Raw genomic sequence first — 22,641 nt, 5'->3', positions numbered from 1 at the left:
TGACCAATATTTGGTTTGTCAAACCCATATTCCTAGGAAAACAATCAAAGCTTCAGGTACATTTCGCTACCTGATGGATCATTCAAACATTTATAGAGGGATTTCATGCAATTGTCATTTTCAATGCATGGGTTTTGGTTGTATAAAAGTTTTCTCATACAAGAGGGCTGATGTTATAACAGTAGATTATTATGCTGCAGTATATGTTCACCAGGTAAAGAAAGCTTTTTTATAGTTTGCTGACTGAGGACAATCAACTCCTTTACAATGAAGAACCCAAAGACTGGATCTTTTGAGGACATCAGAGAAAGACTGCCCTTGTCATCCACACTGTAGCAGAACTTCAATACCTTGAACCTTGGGTTCAAAATCTGAAAACTCAAAAGGGTCCATCCACACTATATAAATTGTACACTCCCCTTTGGAACCCTTATGGTAAGGGTAACCAGGGATGTTTCTCCGCAGAAGAAGATAGCATCCTTGATGTGAACAGCTTTTTCCCAAGATCACAGATTAAGATTTCTCTACTATCATGAGACTCTATTCTTTGAATCTTTTTTTTCCCTTGCTTAAGTCTCTATGAACAATAGAAGTGAAATGGGGGTCTGTTGTGTGCACTCATGGGGTATACTTTTATTTGTAAAGAATTTTGAAGCCAGCCTTATATATGGATAACCTAATACCTTGATAGATGGAAAATGAAGGCCCAAGGTAGATGAGAAATTTTAATGGTACATATGTTGCCTCATAATCAGTCAGAAACAGAACATTGCTTCACTCCTTTTAACCTACCTCATACGTTAAAGAGAACATTAAAAGTAGGCCCTTTACTAGAATGGCATCATTTGTTAGGTCCTCTTTTCCCATGGTTTTAAATAAAAGGCAATGATTAGAAATGTATCCCTCATGATAGGCTCTATAGCAGATTCTATTGTATAGGTGATGATTATACAATAGACTTTAAAATCTCTTGTAAAAGTTATGCTAAATAATAGAATTGCTCTACATTACTTACTGGCTAAACAGAGAAGTATCTGTGTAACTGCTGGCACTTGGGGCCTATGGAGAAATATATTGCATCAGGTCTTATAGAGGAGATTAACAAAGAGACTGCTTAGTAAAGTGAATAGACTTTTTAGCTCATTCTTTTATCTTTTTGATTTTAGGTGGTTTGGTTTAGGGGGACCCTGGGTAAGGAGCATAATCCAAACTCTTGGTATTATCTTCCTGATAATAGTAGTTTCCCTGGTGAACTGTATTATCTCAAAAGTTTTAAATGTTTGCATGGAGCCATCCCTAGAATGTCAAATATCTCTTCAACTGGAATGACAAGACCTGAAAGAAATGTGTGACCATATGGGTACTGTAACTTATGAAAGACATGATGAGACTGGAAACCCAAAATGATGGTAACTGAGAGTGGTGCTTAGGCCCTAAGTGTTTGTCACACTGTCACCTGAGAACCTGAACAAAAGTGGAAAATTTTTAAACAAAATTATAGGAGGTCATTGTTTTGGACTGAGCTCATGCACTAGGCCCCAACAGACCAGACTAAACCAAAATGGAGTCACTCATACTAAATGTGACGTAATTAAACTAAGACTTTAAGGATACACTTAGATCCTAGAACACACTAGGTTTTGTTTTCTCCACTGTAAAAAGGATGTTCCAGCATAAGGAAGTACCCTCTACTCTAATCCCTCCAAAAAAATTAATAAATAACCCTGTTCCCAACTTACAAAACCTATTGTTCTGCTATTTTCCAGTGGCTTTCAAGCCCAAATAAGTACCTTTATAAAGGTGAAACTGACATCAATTACTAAATTTTTTGTCCACCTTTAAAAACTGAGAGATGACTAAAGAGATAAATTATTAAATCAAGTTTAGCCTAAAGCTGCCTCATTACATATTTTAACTTTGGCCAAAAGATTTCTTTGTACACCACAAACTAGAACAAGTGGAGGTATAAACAGACTGAAGCTTACACTTGTGCCAATCACCAAGTTTTGGCCAATCAAATGGAGCCAACTGTTTGAACCATGTTCAAATATGGCAAACACCAAGGTGTAACCAATTCAGCTATCTCTGTACCTCACTTTTGTTTTCTGTATCATTTTTTTTTCTGTCCATAAATTTTCCACCATGTGGCTGCACTGGAATCTCTGAGCCTACTCTGGCTCCAGTGACTGCCCGATTTGCTAATCATTCTTTGCTTAACAAAATTCTTTTAAATTTAATTTGGCTGAAGTTTTTCTTTTGTCATGTGTCCTCCTCTATTTCTTTCATTAATGTTTTATAGTTTGTATGGTACAACTCTTTCACTTCTTTGGCTAATTCCTAAGTATTTAACTTTATTTGTAGATATTGCAGACTTTTTATTTTTATTTTTGAATTGATTGCTACTGACATTGTAATCCAAAAATAAAATTCAAATCCCCTTCCTCACCCAACAGTCATCTGAATGGACTCCCTCCTAGGCCAGGGCACTCTAAAATTAACCTCAAAGACAGGATCAGGCCATGACTGTAACTGAGGGTCCTATGTGCCTCACTATACTCTTCCAGTGTTAACATCAATACAGACTATAAGTCTGATAAGTAACATTTACAATCTGTTATAAATCTGCTACCTGGAGGCTTCATCTGCATGATAAAACCTTGGTTTCCACAACTCCTTATCTTAACCCAGAAATTCCTTTCAATTGATAATAATCGTTTTAGACAATTGCCAATCAGAATATCTTTAAATCTATCTATGACCTTCCTCTTCTTCAAGTTGTTCCACTTTTCCACATCGAACCAATGTAAATCTTACATGTATTGACTGATGTATTGTCTCTGTAAAATGTGTAAAACCAAGTTTTACCCTGACCAAATTGGGCATATGTCATCAGGACCTCCTGAGTCTGTGTCACAGGGGTGCCCTGAACCTTGGCAAAATAAACTTTCTAAATTGACTGAGACCTGTCATCAACATTTTCAGTTTGCAGTGTATATAAATGGTCAAAAAAAAGAGTCAAACTCCTTAAAATATTTGAAGAGATTTATTCAGGGCCAAATATGAGTGGCCATTGCCCATGACACAGCCCTCATGAGGTCCTGACAACATGTGCCCAAGGTGGTCAGGGCACAGCCTGGTTTTTATACATTTTAGGGAGGCATGAAACATCAATCAAATACTTTTAAGAAATACATTGGTTTGGTCCAAAATGGTGGGACAAGTCAAACAGTGGGAGGCAGAGGGTTCCAGGCTATAGGTAAATTTAAACATTTTCTGCTTGACAATTAGTTGAGTTTGTCTAAAGATCTGGAATCCATAGAAAGGAAATGTTCAGATTAAGATAAAAGATTGTGGAGACCAAGGTTCTTTTGAAGTCTTATAGTGTCTGCCCTTGGAGACAATAGATGACAAATGTTTCCTATTTAGATCTTTAAAAGGTGCTAGACTTTTAATTTATCTCATTAGGATTGGGAAGGCCTGGAAGAAAACATATAGCTATGTTAATAGAGATTCTTTACAGAGGCAAATATTCCTTTAAGGACAGCTTTAGAGGGCCTTTCAAGATATGGCAAAGACACATGTTTTGGGGTAAAATATTTTTATTTTCTTCTTTGTTTCATAATGTTATGCCAGAGTCAGATTGAAAAGTAAGTTATGACACATAGGGTTAAATAAAACTCATCTGCTGAAAATCTATGGTTTGTAGGACATGACTACCCAGATCATTTAGATAAGAATGTGGGCAAGATAAAACAATTAGAGCTTAGTCCTCAAAATGCTACTAATTTTTTTTTTTTTTTTTTTTTTTTGAGACGGAGTCTCGCTCTGTCGCCCAGGCTGGAGTGCAGTGGCGCAATCTCGGCTCACTGCAAGCTCCGCCTGCCGGGTTGACAGCATTCTCCTGCCTCAGCCTCTCCGAGTAGCTGGGACTACAGGCGCCCGCCACCACGCCCGGCTAATTTTTTTGTATTTTTAGTAGAGACAGGGTTTCACTGTGGTCTCGATCTCCTGACCTCATGATTCGCCCGCCTCGGCCTCCCAAAGTGCTGGGATTACAAGCGTGAGCCACCGCGCCTGGGCAATGCTACTAATTTTTTATGTTGATTTTTTATCCTGCAACTTTATTGAATTTGTTATCAGCTTTTTAATTAGTTTTCTGGTGGAGTCTCTAGATTTTTTCAAATATAAGATCATATCATCTGCAAACAAGAATAATTTGACTTCTTTTCTTTTCAGTTTAAATCCTCTTCATTTCTTTCCATTGTCTGATTTCTCCAGTTAGGACTTCCGGTACACTTTCAAATAATAATGTTGAACATGGGCATTCTTGTCGTGTTCTAGATCTTAGAGGAAAGGCATTCAGTTTTTTTTTGCCATTCAGTATGTTACTAGTTGTGGGTCTGACATACATAGCTTTTCTTATGTAGAGTTATGTTCCTCTTATACTTAGTTTTTGGAGGGTTTTTGTCATGAAGCGATGTTGAATTTTATCAAATCCTTTTTCAGTATCAATTGAAATGTTCATGTTTTTGGTCCTTCATTCTGTCGATATCATGTATCAATCACTTTGATTGATTTGTGTATATTGAAAAATACTTGCACCCCTGGGATAATTCCCACTTCATCATAATCAATGATATTTTTAAACCGTTGTTGAAATTGGTTTGCTAGTATTTTGTTGAGAATTTTTGTATTGATGTTCATCAGGGATATTGACCTATAGCTTCTTTTTTGTTTGTTTGTTTGTTTCAATGGGTCTGTCTGGTTTTGATATACTGGACTTGTAAAATGAGTTTGGAAGTACTCGTCCTCTAGTTTTTGGAATAGTTAAGTAAGATTGGTATTAGTTCTTCTTTAAACATTTTGGTAAATGTAAAATTTATAACAAATATAGCAAAATGAATGGGAGAGATCTGACTTTACACTACCCTAAAGGTCTTGTGTGAAAAGTTGAGATATAGATTATTTTAGGTAAACTATAATACATAAAACATGTTTTTATAATCCAGGGTCAACACCAAGAAGAGAGAAGATAAATATAACCAATATCAGGAATGAAATAAGGTATTTTACTCTGGTCCCCACAAATATGGAAAGGAAAATGAGAACATTATAAACAACATTTTGCTAATAAAATTGACAATTAAATGAAAAATACAATTCTGTAAAGAGGCTTACATCAGAAGAAATGGGTAACCAGTGTAGTCCTATGTCTACTTAATAAATTGAATATGTTCTAAAAACCATCCATATGAACACAAAGTTTGGAATTGTCTTCCTAGTGTCAAAAAATCTCACCTTTCTCTCACACTAGAATGTGGGCAAAGTACTAGATTAATTCTCTTCAACAACATAGAAGAAGACATCAAGGAGATAATAGAGCAATAACATAGAAGAACCTGTGTCCTGAGATTGCCTTGTGAAAAACATCTCCCCACAAAGTCTAGTCAGGTCAAGAGTAACAAGAATAAAACAAAGAAAACTCTGCAGGTTATATTTAAGGATACTTTGTTGTTGTTGGGTCACTCTGTTTCTGAATCCTTTTTTTTTTTTTTTTTAACATCAGAAAAGCCTGTATCCTGATTAAATACAAATTCTCTCCCCAGCATCATCCTGTCATCTGATAAACTGTTCTTTCCTTTATCAAGTGCCTTTTCTGTAAATAGGACTGTACCTATACATCTGAGATTCAGCTAGTACTGCCAAAATCACTATCCTCTATCAACAGCCCTGGAAAATGTTTATCAGCATCATGTTCCTTTTAATAACCTCTATTATTTCATTAATGCCTTTAATAGGGTGTAAGGGATTTTTTTGTTAAGAAAAGAATCCTAAATGCCCATCAATCAATGAGTGGATAAAATATTGCTCTATGTAGACATATTCCATGTATATGGATATATGATGGAATACTACTCAGCCATAAAAAGGAATGAATTAATGGCTTTACAGCAATCTGGATGGAACTGGATACTATTATTCTAAGTGAAGTAATTCAGGAATGGAAAACCAAGCATTGTTGTTCTCATTCACAAGTGGGAGCTAAGCTATGCAGATGCAAAGGCATAAGAATGACACAATAGACTTTGGGGACTTGAGGGAGAGGGTAAGAGGGGGGTAAGGGATAAAAGACTACAAATTGGGTTCAGTGTATACTGTTCTGGAGATGGGTGCACCAAAATCTCACAAATCACCACTAAAAAGCTTGCTCATGTAACCAAATACCGCCTGTTCCCCAAAAAATGTATGGAAATAAAAAATTTAAAAAAAATCATGCAGTTATCTGTGGGAAGGAAGTTTCAGGAAGAAGAGAAAATGGAAAACTTCAGGCAGTGTTAGTAATACTATTTACAGAGAAGAGCTGGGAGATAATGGAATAGAGACAAAGTAAGGTGACAGGTGGAATAATAAGAAATGAGTTCACAGATTTAAGAATTGAGGACATCATTTTCAACCAATGAACACTTATAAAGTTCTTGGTTTTTATTTTTAGTGTGATGAAATATTGTATAGCGTTTGTGAAGAGAAATGATATAATCCAACCTACTATTTAACAGTATAACTCTGGCTCCTACATAGAGATTAGACTCAAGAGGAATAAGAATAAAATTAGATGCATGCTACCACACTGCAGCAATAATTCTGAAACTAAAAAGACAGTTATCCGGGCCAGGATGGTAGCAAAAAATGTGTTCAGACACCAAATGTATTCCATATTTAGAAGAACTTTAATGTACTAATGGAATGGAAGTAAAGTGTATTTAATAAAAATAAAATTCCAAGACAATTCTTTTTTTTTTTCGGGGAGGAGAGAGCATGTTTTCTTAGTATTGCATTAAATGTCTATGAGCTGATGATACAAAAGAAAAGCAAACACAAGGACATGGGTATAGATTCTTACTAATTGATGAAAACCATTCAAACTGCAAACAGTTTGCAGATAATAATTTCAAAGGGCTGAGACAAACACTTTCCAAGATGTGAGAGTATCAATAGGGTTCTGATGTTACCAGGACTACTTTGATATTCCTTTGTATTTGTTTTCTGCATTTGCCTGAAATTCCCCTACTGAAGTTGCTGGAACCACTGACTATCCCATCCTCTCTAGAACTTCAGTTTAAATAATCAGAAGTACATTTGCTTACCAGGCCGTACTTCTGTTTATTGTGCCCTTTCAAAGGGCAAAGTATCCTTTTCTGAATATTTGATCGAATGCCCAGAATTTAAAATGATTTCTCCACCTCTCTGATTTGTGGCTGAGAAAGCCATCACTCACAGGCAGTTCTCCCTAAGATGTGTGTCTATATGTGAAATAGTTACAGAAAGCCTCTCCTGGCCACATAGAGTTGAAAGAAATAGGCTTGTAAGAAAAATTAATGAAAGGTGACAAGAATTACATGATAATATGAGCTGAGTGTACAAATGAGTCCTCAGGAGAGGAGGGCACTGTCCTGACTTCAAGCCAAGTAAAGGTCCCAGGCCCACCCATTGCTGGCTTCAATGCTCTGTTTCAGCTCAAGCTAAAGCCTATATTTACCCAGTTCTGCAGCTCCTCTGTGTTTTATTTATTTTTTAAAAATTCTTAATTTGACTTTTTTTGTGGGTACATAATAGATACATATTTATAGAGTATATGAGATAATTTGATGCAGGCTAATAATGCATAATAATCACATTACTTCAATATAATTCTTAAATCTTTGCTTGAACAAGTAAAGGGTGGTTTTCCATTAATGTGTGATTAAAATTTAGATATTGCTAGTACTGACCTGGCAGTTAAATTATAATGATAAAGTATGTTAATTATATATCTAAAGCCCATTGAATATTTTCTGAGCAGTGCTCCAAAAAAAAATATTATTACTATTTTCATCTAGCTATCATTATTTGAAAGAAAAACTAGCTGTTCATATTTTGCTATGCTGATTTACAGGTTTTTTTTGTATTTATGTTATATGGCATTTTGGCATGACACTATGAACCAGAGGACTATGTCTTAAATTAGACAATATCTTACAAAAAAAATACTTTACATCACTATAATAGGGAAAATATAGGTTAAATGTGAACAGTCTAAATCTTTCATATTGCACACAGATTATTGTATACTTTTCTATAACATTATGTGAATACATTTTAGTTTATACAATCAAGAGGATAGGGTAGTCCTGATTAAAATAGAATTTAAGCAATTTCTCAGCATAAATGTTGTCTACAAAGTGATAGATTCTGTTGGCCATCTTTGTAACTCAAATTAACAGGATCCATTATCTAAATCATAAAAGTAGACATAAATGAAAGCAAGATAAAACCCTAGCTTATAAAAATGACTAGAAAAATGGAAAGAGCCTGCAAATACATGAAATTATATCATGCATTTATAAGATGAGAATGAGCCAAAAAACTATTATTAAACAATAAATCTCTACCACATACTTGTTTCTAATTGCAAATGAAAACAAATAGGGGAACCTATAAATATATATTCTGGACAACGTGGATATCAAAGCAAAAATTAGATCGTAATAATTTTATACAGCACTAGTATTAGATAAGGCAAAGTTTTGAAATAAATTAAGAAAGTAGAGGAAATAATATATATTTAAAATATCTGAATAAATTAGTTGACAGTTTGAATTACTGAAAAAATATTAAAATATTAACTCAAAGTGGAGGTTACATTCTATTTTAAACATTCATAAAACACTTAAAAATCAAATACAATTTTACAAAGAAAAATTTCAAAAGGTAAAAAAAATTGCTTGAATGAAAACAATCTAGTAACTGTTACAAAAATTTAAATAAAAAATCAAATACTTGGAAAATGGAAAATAGCTTCTAAAATAAACTTTAAATAGCACAGAAAAACAATACTGTGATTCCAGAATACGTAAAAGAAAAATTTGAAAATAAAAGACATTTTATCACTCTACCTGACTAAAGTTTATGAGATGTCACAACATCTGAATTCATCGTCAATTCTTTGATTTACAACTTTTCTGTATTAAGAAATGTAAAACCAATGAATAAAGCATTTAATTCAAGGATTTATTTTTAAAACTAAAACTTGTAGACATCAGGAGCAAGGCAATGATTTTTAAAAACACACAGAATTTTAACAAAGAAACAGTTTGACACTTTACAGAAGTCAAGTTTTCAAATGTTTAGCACGCAAAAGAGATAACACTGCATGTAGATTTTTAATGTGGTGAGTTCATATTTCAAGTCCAAAACATTGTGAAATGAGTCTTGATTTTGCCCATGTATCAAGAAAAAATTTGTATTAGAGTTGTCAATGACAAAGAGATTATCCAATATTAAACTTGTAAATGGATACAGAAAGCTGAAAATCAGTACACAGAAAGTGATAGAAATGCAGTTCATATATGTTATATACCTGCACATATTCAAAACTATTGATCTAGAAGAACATGCACAAAACTTGATTTGTTTTTCTTAAACTGAAAACAAGTTTATTAGAAAAATAAAGAGACAAAAGAATGGCTACGCCATAAGCAAAATAGCCAAAACTCATTATTTTGAGGGTTTCTATTTTCCATAATACTTTATAATATTTTTCAAATTTTCTCTAACAATATATGCCATTTTATTATAACTTAATTTTGTTGAAATATTTAATTTCCTAAACTCCAAATTGTGAATTACTGATATTGTTGTTTCCTTTTTAGTTGCTTGTGTGTCTGTAAATTAAATTAACCAAAAGTAATTTGTAAAACACAAGTGAACATCCTTCACAAAAGGCACTGTGCTGGAATGCAAGTCTTCTAATGAGAATAGGCAGCATTGATTACTGTCACCTTAAACACTTTATAACTACTCTCTGATCAAATTTGGAGTTATTATTTATCTTGTGCACTTAAGGAAAGAGAGTTTTACATTTTAGGTAACATATTCTGGGTTATATAGCTGAAAATGTAGCATATTTAGAATCTAACTCTTGGAAAACTTTATTTCAAAATAGTACTCCTAAAGACTCTGGTATAATTCTGCCGCATATAATAAATGAAATAACTTCTGAAACTGTTATCATTGTGCCCCAAATCTTTGTTTTCCATAACAGATTTACCTACAGCTGAAGTATGCATAGGAATTTGTAAAATCTAATTTTGAAGGACAACCATATTTTCTTATTTTCCACATCAGTTGCTTTTAAAAACATATATTTAGACTGTAAATATGACACACATATTATTATTATTATTTATTTATTTTTTTATTTTTTTGAGACGGAGTTTCGCTCTTGTTGCCCAGGCTGGAGTCCAATGGCACGATCTCAGCTCACTGCAACCTCTGCCTCCCAGATTCAAGCGATTCTCCTACCTCAGCCTCCCAAGTAGCTGGGATTACAGGCATGCACAACAACACCCGGCTAATTTTTTGTATTTTTACTAGAGAGGGCATTTCACCATGGCCAGGCAGGTCTTGAACTTCTGACCTCATGTGATCCGCCCTCCTCGGCCTCCCGGAGTGCTGGGATTATAGGCATGAGCCACCGCGCCCAGCCAACACATATTATGATTTCTAATTGCAATCTGGATTTCTGAAAACATACACTTTGAAATGTTCAAGATCACGTTTAGTCAAGCAAAGGTTAGCACAACAGAAATGCAAACATAAAGGATTCAGTTGTTTTTATAGAGAGACCAAGGAAATACCAAATAGAAAAGAAAGAAGAGTTTAAATGTTCAGCATTCCTGCTGTTTTAATTACCTGGAGTCCTGTCTTCTCTGCATGACTCTAATGAGAGCATTTTTCACTTCTTTGTTTCTAAGACTATAAATGAGTGGATTCAGCATGGGAATCACAATAGTATAAAAAACAGAAACCACTTGATCCTTTCCCAAAGAATAAGACTTCCTTGGTTTTAAATAAGTAAAAATCAGAGTGCCATAAAAGATGGTGACTCCCAAGAGATGAGAGACACAAGTAGAGAAAGCTTTCTGCTTTCCTGAAGTGGAATTAATTTTCAGGATGGTAGAAAGAATGGACATATAGGATGCAGATATTGTGATAAGGGACACCATCAGGGTGGAACCAGCTAAAATGTATATCATGATTTCAATGTCATATGTGTCCGTGCAAGACAGAGCTAAAATTGGAGATGTGTCACAGAAAAAGTGACGAACTACATTTAAGTCGCAGAAATGCAGTCTGCTCATCCAAACCACGTTGACAAAGGAGTTGATGAAGCTAATCACATAGGGCCCAGTGACAAGAGCATGACACAGCCTTTTGGACATAATGACTGTGTAGTGTAGAGGACTGCAGATAGCTACATAGCGATCACAGGCCATTGATGAGAGAAGAAAACATTCAGCAGCTCCCAAGAAGACAAAAAAGAACATCTGGGCAAAGCAGCCCGTGAAGGAAATATGGTTGGAAGTCAGTAAGTTCGCTAAGGTTTTAGGTGTGATGACAGTTGAGTAACTGAGGTCAATAAATGACAAGTGAGTGAGGAAAAAATACATGGGAGTGTGAAGCTGGAGGTCCAGGCGGATTATCAATATCATCCCCACATTCCCCAGCATAGTAATTAGGTATATCAGGAGAAACAGCATAAAGAGGGCCATCTGGACCTCTTCAGAATCTGACACTCCCGTAAGGATGAAGTCAGCCACATTTGTGTTATTTCTTCTACCCATCATGTTCAATTGCTTTAAACTGCTGAGAAATCAAAGTTGATACTTAACAGGAATGACTTCAAAAGGTTTCTGTTTATACAATAACCTAGCATTTAATTCGTTTAGTGTTTCTATAAATTGCTAATACATTTATAGAATGTGACCTAAAAACGGAATTATATTGCCAATGTAGATAAAAGTGTAAATTAACATTTAGATGTGATATAATAAAATGTAACATATTGCATAATTAGAATGAACCTGACCTTGTTCTGAATGCCTTCCTTTATTAATACATTTAATCCACAAGAAAATACTATACCATAGATGCTACTATTATCCACATATTTCAGATGAGAAAAAAAGAGTATGGAAGGTTTGAGTAACTTATCCAAAGTAAGAACAATTAAATGTTGACACTGATTCTGCCAACATATGTTGACTTCAGAGAGAAGGCTTATAATACTATACTCCTGTTTATAAATAATTTCAGAAAACTTGAGAAAGAGCTAAACATGCAATAAACAATGAGAGGAAACAGTTTTTAATAGATTATTTACTGCCCCTTTGTTTCTAATATTATTTAATGGTAATTTTAAATAAATTTCACCCTTAAGGATTTTAGTAGGATACACCAAAATTATAGACCATATATAAGTATTAATTTATAAAAATACGATGTTTTAGTAACTTAACCAATCAAAATCAAATTTCTTCCCAAAATTATACGATCAAAATATATACCTTGCTTGTAGACTCCGATTCCATCAACTCTACATTTCTCCTTTTACAAACCCCTACATTAATCAGGGTAAGGACTAAATGATATGTATATGTATATTCTTATGATAAAGTCCTGAATTAATTTCATCCGAAATAAAATCTTCCAATTTTGAGAATAATACTTACCGTGTCTGAGCCAAAGTTGGTGAAAAAGCTTTCTTCTCATATTATCTGTCTAGAAATTTGTCAACCTCAATTTTTCTTATAAATAAAATACGAAAAGCATTTAAGGAGATAAAATTTTATCTGATATGATATTTGTTTTCCTTGAGATAAGTTGTTTTTACATTTTTGTGCATTCATTTTGTTTTATTCTGTGTCAAAAAAACAACCTAGAAATTTCTTTTAGGTCCTGGTCAAATGGAAAGTTTACCAGGAAGCAGTGTGTCAAACGAACACTGGGAGCCCCTGTGACAATAGGGAGATTATTCTTTACCTCTCACTCTGATAACTCCAGAGTATCTCATACATGAGGGGCTGATGATAATGCACCTTTTTGTAGTCCCTGTGGACCAATTACCAATGAAGAATTGCTTGGTATGTTTCCAAGGATAAAGGTGCAAGGAATAAATGCAGCCATGATAGATTTTGAGCAAAGGTTTTCCTTTTTACCTTACAAGCCACATAAATGAAGGAAATTATGGATTGGTCTTTTCTTATGATGTTCTCAATATTTTACTGGGGTGCTGGAGAAGCCATTTCCAGAAAAATAATTATTCTATGACCGACACCATCAAAAATGGAATAACACATTTTTTCAATTAAAATTTTGTATATTTAAATGTATGATACTGTCATAGAAGTAAACATCCTAATTAGAAAAGAATCAGAATATAATAAAATTCAAAAAAGAAAATGAAAATAATTCTAAACTGTTCACATTTTGTAAACAGTATAACTTTTACTAATTATTTTCTTTTGTGCACTTAATTCCTATTTGTACATGTATGCATAGGTTGCATAATAATACTATATATTCAATGTATTTTCATCATTTGATAACCAAAATTTTTTCCGATGCCATGAACTATGTTATATTAACCTTTTATAAACCTTACAATTCTATGGTTCAGGTATTGGCTAGTGCCCTGGGGTAACTTACTAAGTTAACTAAGTGCTTACCAGCTGATAAATAGACATTTTGAAGCATTACCAAAAAGTGATGCAGGTTATTTATTCTGGTTTGGCAATGTCACCTAATTCATCTACATGAAATATTTGTGCAATATGTTTTGCTATTTTCATGTACTTTTTAAATTTTTATGAAATAAAAGTGAGAGCAGAAAGACAAAATCAACCCTGAGACTAAACATTTTATAATTAATTTAGTTGCTTAAAACTTACTTCCTCCATATATAATCAGATCAAATTTTTTCTTAAATATGGGTTAAAAGTTAAAATATAAAAATTGAGCTGAAATATTTTACTGAGAACTATTTGCCCAAGATGGGGAAGCAAAGAAAGAGTCTGAAAGAGAACACAGTGTGAATCAGAGTAAAATATTAATATGATTTTGTGTTGTCATGATAATAAAATCAATTTTCATGTAAATTTGAAAGTGAGTCTAGAAGGAAGCATGCCCATAATCTAGAATTTCAGGAGATAATTTGTTGCTATGTATAAAGCAGCTACTTCTGTATGTATTTATCGTACATTCGATGAGCTTTTGAAAGAGCAATTCTGTTCATCGGAAATTTAGTGATCCTGAGACAGGCTAATGTGGAGATTAGAAAGCCAGAATCACACCCTTTGACAATAGGTATCATTAGAGTTTAAGCCAAATAAGAGGGAAAAAGTGACTTTTTATGTCAAGGCCACCTCAATAGACTTGGTGATTGCAAAGTTGCCATGAACAAGGGGTTTTATTGCCCATGTTTTTTCTAACATTAAAAACTATTTTGTTCAGGTTCAGAGTTGTTTATAATGGCAAGAAAGTTATTTCACAATTTATTGTATTATGGCAAAAGCCTAATTATGATCAGAGATTTTAAATCTCTCAATTTAAATGATATACAGTGCAATGCCCTAGGTAATTATATCTTATTTTTGTTGTTGTTTATTTATTTAGAGACAGAGTCTCGCTTTGTTGCCCAGGCTGGAGTACAGTTGTGCTATCTTGACTCATTGTAACATCCACCTCCTGGGCTCAAGCAATCCTCCTGCCTCAGCCTCCCAAGTATCTGGGACTACAGGTGCTCACTACCAGGCTGGGCTTATTTTTTGTAGAGACAGGGTCTCACTAAGTTGCAAAGGCTTGTCCCGAACTCCTGGGCTCAAGTGATGTTCCTGCCTTGGTCTCTCAAAGTTCTGGGATTACAGGTGTGAACCACTGTGCCTGGCCTTAAGTCATTATGTTTTGTTTTGTTTTTTTTGCCCTGTATAAAATGCACGTTTATTATCTTCTTGACACAGATTGAAGAAGATAAAGTAATTACAAGTTCTTACACATGTCATGGTGATAAAATATTTCTAAAATTGTGAAGTGTACAAAATGGTACAGCCTGTCCCTCCCCATTACCTGAAAACCTAGTTCTAAGAAATTAAACCATGTTACTTATGCCCCTTCTATTCTCTCTCTCTCTTCTGGATTATGTTTACTATTGTTTTCTTTGTCTTTCGTCTTTGACTCAATAAAAAAAATGACCTTTTTTTGATAAATTTTGTTCAAATACTAACTTGCTTATTCATTAGTTATTTTAGTTATTTTTGGGTTATTATTTTATTTCCTCTACTTTATCAGGTTGCATACTTTTACTAGGTATTGAAAATACCTAGTAAAAGTATTTTCTTATGGTTACCTGTTTAATAATACCAGAATTTAATATTTGCATTATTCATCTTGGTGTCACTTTTCACTTATATATAGTGATCTGAATTATTCCTTTTGTGGCATATTATGAAAATAGTGTAAAGTTAATATTTTTATTTCTTATTTGACTAAGATTAACCTCAGTTATGCTTAATCATTATTAAAATTTTAATAAAACTATAATTCTAATTTTTTAAAACTTTGAGTTAAAATTATTTTTATCTTACAAATATTGATTGATTGATTTTTATTTATTTATTTTTAGAGATGGAGTGTCACTCTATTGCCCAGGCTGAAGTGCAGTGGTATGATCTTGGCTCACTGCAGCCTCTGCCTCTGGGTTCAAGCGATTCTTCTGCTTTAGCCTCCCTAATAGCTAGGACTACAGGTGTGTGCCACCACATCTGGCTAATTTTTATATATTTTTGGTAAAGACTGGTTTTCACAATGTTGGCCAGGCCGGTACTGATGAAACATTTTCAATGGTTATCTTCTAACAACACCTGGGAGAGTTCATTAAATCAGGTTTCAGTCTCTTTTCAAGGAAAGCACCACCTCTCCCACACCACACACATGAACAATACACACACATTTTCTACCTTTAATGCTGTAGAATTAGCAAAGTTTTTCCATTTGATTTGGAGATGCAAGAATCTCTGTATATACCCAAAATATTCTAGGAATTATGCTACCACTAATGAGACATCTATAGTTAATGATAAATTAAACTCTCCTTTCTTTATAGAATATATATGCCATAAACAGAGCACTTTTCTATGTAATCTAAAATTGTGTTCATACATATATGATCAAGAACTCATCTGTTAGGGGCAAATGACTCCATATTATCAAGAGATTTCTCTATACTGCCTGGTATCTGTTGTTCCATTAGTAATTGCACTGAAATTATTTCAATGTTTTATTTTTCATTGTGGCTAATATTTACTTTGTTATTTTTATTTTTTGTTTGTTTGTTTAGTTCTGTACTCTTTGATTCCAGGTGATCAGCTGTCATTTAATATTTTTAGCAAAATGTAACTGTTCTTATTCTTTCATCTTCCATTTTTCTACTCTCAAGTTGCCACTAGCTGAGAAAACAGAATGTCAAATTATATTGTCAATTTGATTTTTTTTTAGTTTTTAAAAAAATTTTAATTCTTAGTTTTTTATGGGTCCATAGTAAATGTGTATATCTACGGGGTACATGTGATGTTCTGATACAGGCATGCAATGTGAAATAAGCACATCTTGGAGAATGCTTTATCCTTCTTCTAAGCCCTTATCCATAGACTTATCATGTTGGTGCAAAAGTAATGGCGGTTTTTGTGGCCGGATGTGGTGGCTCACACCTGTGATCCCAGCACTTTGGGAGGCCGAGGCGGGTGGATCATGAGGTTAGGAGCTCGAGACCATCCTGGCTAACATGGTGAAACCCCGTCTCTACTAAGAATACAAAAAAAAATTAGCCGGGCGTGGTGGCGGGCGCTTGTAGTCCCAGCTACTCCGAAGGCTGAGGCAGGAGAATGGCATGAACCTGGGAGGCGGAGCTTGCAGTGAGCCAAGATTGCATCACTGCACTCCAGCCTGGGTGACAGAGCAAGACTCCATCTCAAAAAAAAAAAAAAGTAATGGCGTTTTTGCCGTTTGTTTTTTTGTTTGTTTTGTTTTGTTTTGTTATGAAGAAAACTGCCATTACTTTCGTACCAGGCTATTACGAACAATCCAGTTACGTGATATAAGCTGGGCACAGAATGGCAAAAATCGCATATTCTCAATGTAATAATTTTGAACCTGTTTCAGTGTGATAGCATACTCACATATGAATGTTCGGATGCCTCTTATTTCCTTGTACATGTCTATGTCTGAATAATTTATATGCTGAACTGACCTCCAAATACAGTGAGTTAGTGGTCCATGTAATTAAGTAATAATTCAACTTACAAACTGCAAGACTCTAAGTTATCATTTAGTTTGTGTTATCCTTTTTGAGGTTACTCTACTATTTTCCTAGTTGTTGGCATAATTGAATTCCTGAAGCCATCCACGTTTGTTTTAATTGTAACATACATAAATTTGTCATGGAAAATGTTTTCTGTGTATGACTCTCAAAGAGCATTTTTTACATCTTTATTCCTCAGACTCTAGATGAGTGGATTCAGCATGGGAATGACAGTCATGTAGAATACAAATGCTGCCAACTGTGCATGGATCAGGGATGATGCTTTATCCGGTTGCAAATAGATGAAAATCAGGGACCCATAGAAGATAGTTAAACTGTGAGGTGGGATGCGCAGGTGGAGAAGGCCTTCTGCCTTCCTACTGCCGACTGGTTCTTCAGGATGGCTGAGATGATGGCAATATAAGTGACCGTGGTAATGAGAGAGCTAAGAAGAGTGAATCCAGCTAAGACAAAGCTCACCATGTCTGTGCTGTATGCATCTACACAGGAGAGTGCTAAAAGAGCTGTGGTGTCACAGAAAAAAATGATTGATGCTGGAATCACAGAACGCCAAACCACTTATCACACAGACAGATATCAGAGAATTTGTGAAACCTATCGCATATGGCATTACTCCCAGCCAGTTGCACACTTTCTAAGACATGACTACTGAATAAGGGATTCCAGTTTGCTACATAGCGATCATAGGCCATTGGTCCCAGAAGAAAACACTCACTACACACCACTCCAATAAGAAAGTACATTTGAACAAAGCAGCCAACAAAGGAGATGGATCTCTGATTGGATTGGAAATTCACCAATGCCTTAGGTGTTACAGTAGAGGAGTAAAATATGTCAATGAATGCTAAATTGCTCAGGAAAAAGCACGTAGGAGTATGAAACTGAGAATCCATTCTGATTAACATGATCAGTCCCAGGTTTCCCAAAACAGTGAATAGATAAATGAAGAGAAACATCAAGAAAAGACTGACTTGTAATTCAGGGTGATTTGCAAATCCAGAGAGGATGAAGACAGTCACCTCAGTGAAATTGTTGTCAGCCGTTTATATCAACTCAGGCCTTTGACTTACCTGCTGAATAACAACAAGGAAAGTTAGAGAAGGATTCAAATCTATAGGCCCTATAATCAAATTTGACTCAGACTTCAACAATGAAAGAGTTACAAATGGAAAGTAAAATTTAGGATTTCAAATTAGTTAGGGATTTATGCATAATTTTTATTTTTTACAAACTGACAGACATTAATTAAAAAAAAGTTCACAGTTTTTTGGACGAAAAAACATGTGTCTGGAAGGATGTCTAGGAGGAAAGATTCCTCCTGAGATGTACCATTCTCTCCTCCAGTCTATCATCGGGTCTTGCAATTTAATGAAAATAATTGTATCTAATGAATATTCCAATTTATCTGATGAAATTAATTTTATCTAATGAATACAGTAATTTATCTAATGAAATTAATTTTGTCTAACAAATATAGCAATTTATCTATTGAAGTTAATTGGCAATTTATCTAATGAAATTAATTGTATGATACTCAGCAATTTATCTAATGAAATTAATTATATGATACTCTTAGAAAAAATATAAAACCCATTTAGAAAAGGAAGTTCTACAATTTGTGAACTTAATAATTCCTTTGTGTTGCAGTCTTATTTTCTTAACATCTAACAACTACTTCACAGGATTATTTTAGGAGCTTAATAAAATCTTAGATGGACATAGCTAATATTTCCTTGGACTCTATAAAGCTTTTTAGATTTTGTTAAGAAAAAAATAGAAAAGAGAAAACTAGACGCATCCTGCTCACTTGACATATTAATGCTAAAACTTCTTATACTTTTTTCTCCTATCATATATTCTTTCTCTCTTTGGGTAAGGTGAGACCAAATGTCTTGCTTGTCATGAAGGGCATTTTTCTTAAAGCCTGATAGAAGACGCAGACATTAAAAAATAAAAAGTTTCTCGATGTGAGAAACATGCAAATAATACTCACAGGCAGGCAGACATGCAAATTTGGGGGAAAAAAAGGTAATAAAATTAGATATGCCTGGGATTCAATCACCCAAATGAAACATCTTTTTTTCAGCTATCTTCCATTTATTTTCAGGTTTGTCATATTTGCCTCATCTATAATTCTGAATCCCATGAATTGTCAACATAATGACTTGGATCTGTTGTTGTTGTCATTGTAGTTATTTAGCATAGAGCTCTATTTCCTATATAATGGACCCTAAATATTATGATGTTGATGAAAAAATACTGGTGGTTTTGATGATAATACTGGGTATTATATATATTATTTTCCATTGATAGGATAGAAATGAGCCAAATTAACTTGTTAACTTGTTTTTGTGTGCATTCTTGAGAATTGAAAGTTTATATTTTTTGCTCAAGTCTAGATTCTTATTTAGGATTAGTTTTGATCTTAGCGTATTTCTAAAGCAATCCCATGACAAAAGATTTTCTTCTGAAATCTCGTATGTTAAGCAGTATTCTTATACCTGCAACTCTTCCTCAAACACTTAAACTCACCTAATAAAGAGGTTAGACAATGATCGTCTTTAATCTCTTGAGATTCCTATCTTAATTGTACTCTAGGGTCTCTTCTTAATTTGTCTGGGGTGTATCTCCAATAGAAGTGTTTGGAAATGTATAATCTTTATTTTTGTGTATTCAGTTAAATAACAGCAGATATTATTTAAAAATTCAATTGATGTAGCTTTAAAAATCATGTTATTTACATGTTATTGGTAGATGTATACATGAAACATTTATGAAACATTAAATCATTATGAAAATAAAGGTGACATATGATGTTAGGGTATCTCAGATAACCACCGTTTCCCAGATAACCCTCTTATGAAACAGAAGTAAGCTTTCCTACTCATTGACTTAATACTGTTAATATGTGTTGAAATTACATGACCATCCATGTCAACAATCATAGATGTGTTTACTTTTAACTCAGGCAGTTATTTTTAATTGTGCTTAATGGTATATACATAATATCATTGGCTGATAATAAGTATGCCATCTAAGAAAATAAACAAGAAACCTACGGTACAAATCAAACTCATGCTTTCCATTTAATGATCAATTTATGAGTAAATACAATATTTCTCACAATTGTATTCACATTATTATCATTTATTTTTGTTTGTTTCAGAGCAGCTTCCTAGCCTATGCTACTATACAGATTCTGGTTTATTAGGTTTGGTATTGACCCATAAAATTAAATTTTTTAAAATGCCCCACATTACATGGATTATACTTCGGCAAATACTAGCTTGGAAGGATCTCTCAGACTTGTCTAATTAGATTATTTTCTGCTGTGATCATTACATTCTTCTTATTTCTTGTTTTTAAAGAGGGGCTTATTTTTAATTGACAAGTAATAACTGTTTATATTTATGGAGTACATAGTAATGTTCCAAAACATAATGTGTAGTGATGAGGTCATACATATCTATCATCTCAAACATTCATCATTTCTTTGTGTTGGGAATGTTCAATATCCTCCATCTAGCTGTTTGAACCTACATAATATGATATTGTTAACTGTAGTCATTGTACAGTAGTACGGAACAGTAGAACACATTCCTCTTCTCAAGCTGTAATTTTGCATCCTTTAACAAATCTCTTCTTACTGTTACATAATGAAACAAGACAGATATTTTCATGGGGAAAAGAAAAATAATACATTTTTCCTAGCAACAGAAACCATCTCTAATGTTACCTGTCACATTAGAGGTTTTAAAAAACTAATAAAATCTATTATAGATGTGCCATATCACTCACTGATAATATTATCAGATATTAGGACAAAATAAATTGTATATTCTTTCTCACAAAAAGTCCCCCATTTTTTGTGATTTTACTTTCTGTTGTTTCGGTTACCCTTGGTCAATGAGTCTAAAAATATTCAATAGAAAATTCCAGAAATAGACAAATTAGAGGTTTTTAAATTGTGCATTTCTGAGTATTGTTAAAATGGTTCCATTTTATTAGTGGTTATTGTTAATCTTTTACTGTGTCTAATTTACAAATTAATCTTTATCACAAGTATGTATGTATAGAAAAAAGTATATATCAAGTTAGGTAGTATCTGAAATTTCAGGTATCCATTGGGGTTGTAGATTCTTTGAGGATAAAGAGAGACTACAGTAATTTATCCCCCACTAAGTATGCAATTTGATAAAATAATACTTTGAAAGAATTGGGCTGTTCACCTTCAATCTCAACTTTTCATCTACTTTTACTTATTTGTTCAACACAAATTGATTAAAGAGCTATTAGATGGCAGGCACTATGCTTTTTGTAGGACTACAACTATGAAAATGATGTTATTTCTCCTTTCACACTACCTAGAGTTAATTGTCTCAAGATTCAAATTTTGTCTCAGCTATTTAATATTCTGATATTTGGTGAACTAATATGTATAGTGGTCACAAATACACAATTGCTATAGGGGCTATTGTTGACCATGTTACAGGACAAATAGACATTTAATAACTACTTGATTAACTGAATTTACAACTTCCTACACATCTATTTTGATTTCTGTCAATGAACTCTTTTTAACTTTTCATTAACTATTCTAGCTTTACTAATGTTAACTTAATCATAGGGTGAACATTAATACTTAAGAAGTGTATAGTGATAAAATAATAGTAGTTAAACTACAGACTTACTAAATTTCACCAAGTTTTCCACTGAAGTCCTATTTTCTTTTCCAGGATCCAATCCAGGATGCCATGTTGTGGTTAGTATCATGTCTCCTTAGTCTATTGGAGTCTGTTCCTGTTCTATATTTTTTCTTTTCTTTCATGACTGTGATACTTTTTTAGTACCTGTCATATATTTTATAGGCTATCCTTCAATTAAACTTTGCCTGCTGTTTTCTACTGATTAAATTGAGGATTTTCATGATTGGGAATAGTTCCAGAGAGGCAATCTGTAAACCATTTTCCATTTTATCACAGGGTATATGTGTTGATAGGTGATATTATTAGTGATATTAAACTTGATCACTTAAAGTAGTGTATGCTGGACTTTTTTACTGTAGAAGTATAATTCTTTCTTTGTATTTACTAAATATTTATAGGGGGAAAGCTAATTTAGACTATGTAAATATTCCATGACTACTTTTTACCATTCATCAATGTGTGTTGCTTGTAGCAATTATTACTGCATAATTTTGGTAGAAATTTACTATTTCTCTTACTCTTTCTATATACTGGAATTATTCTGTAAGGAAGAGTTGTTATTTCTTCCCTATATATTTATTTATTCAGTCTTCTATTTAAATCAATACACACTCATAATTATTTTACTCTTTGTGTTATTATCTCATACTGGCATCATTTATTCTGTTGCTCAAATCTTTCTAGCTTTGCTAATAGAATCACCATCAAATTGGCTCCTGGGCCCTTTGCTCTTTGAACATG

General features: G+C 33.6%; 1 protein-coding gene and 1 pseudogene across 1 annotated transcript; both read right to left on the bottom strand.

Annotated features, from left to right (window-relative positions):
• Positions 1-9,077: 9,077 nt before the first annotated feature.
• On the bottom strand, positions 9,078-12,855 carry LOC129489934 (olfactory receptor 8H1). Its single transcript, XM_055293190.1, has 2 exons — positions 12,552-12,855; positions 9,078-11,685 (listed from the first exon to the last, which is right to left on the bottom strand). The coding sequence occupies exon 2, from the start codon at positions 11,664-11,666 to the stop codon at positions 10,728-10,730; it is 939 nt and encodes a 312-aa protein (XP_055149165.1). The 5' UTR covers positions 11,667-11,685; positions 12,552-12,855; the 3' UTR covers positions 9,078-10,727.
• A 4,484-nt stretch (positions 12,856-17,339) lies between these two features.
• On the bottom strand, positions 17,340-18,234 carry LOC129488522 (olfactory receptor 8I2-like; annotated as a pseudogene).
• Positions 18,235-22,641: the final 4,407 nt, after the last annotated feature.

The sequence above is a fragment of the Symphalangus syndactylus genome, chromosome 1, assembly GCF_028878055.3.
Source record: "Symphalangus syndactylus isolate Jambi chromosome 1, NHGRI_mSymSyn1-v2.1_pri, whole genome shotgun sequence".
NCBI lineage: Eukaryota > Metazoa > Chordata > Mammalia > Primates > Hylobatidae > Symphalangus > Symphalangus syndactylus.
The sequence above is the reverse complement of the archived record's forward strand: the minus strand, read 5'-3'. Positions and strand labels throughout refer to the sequence as shown.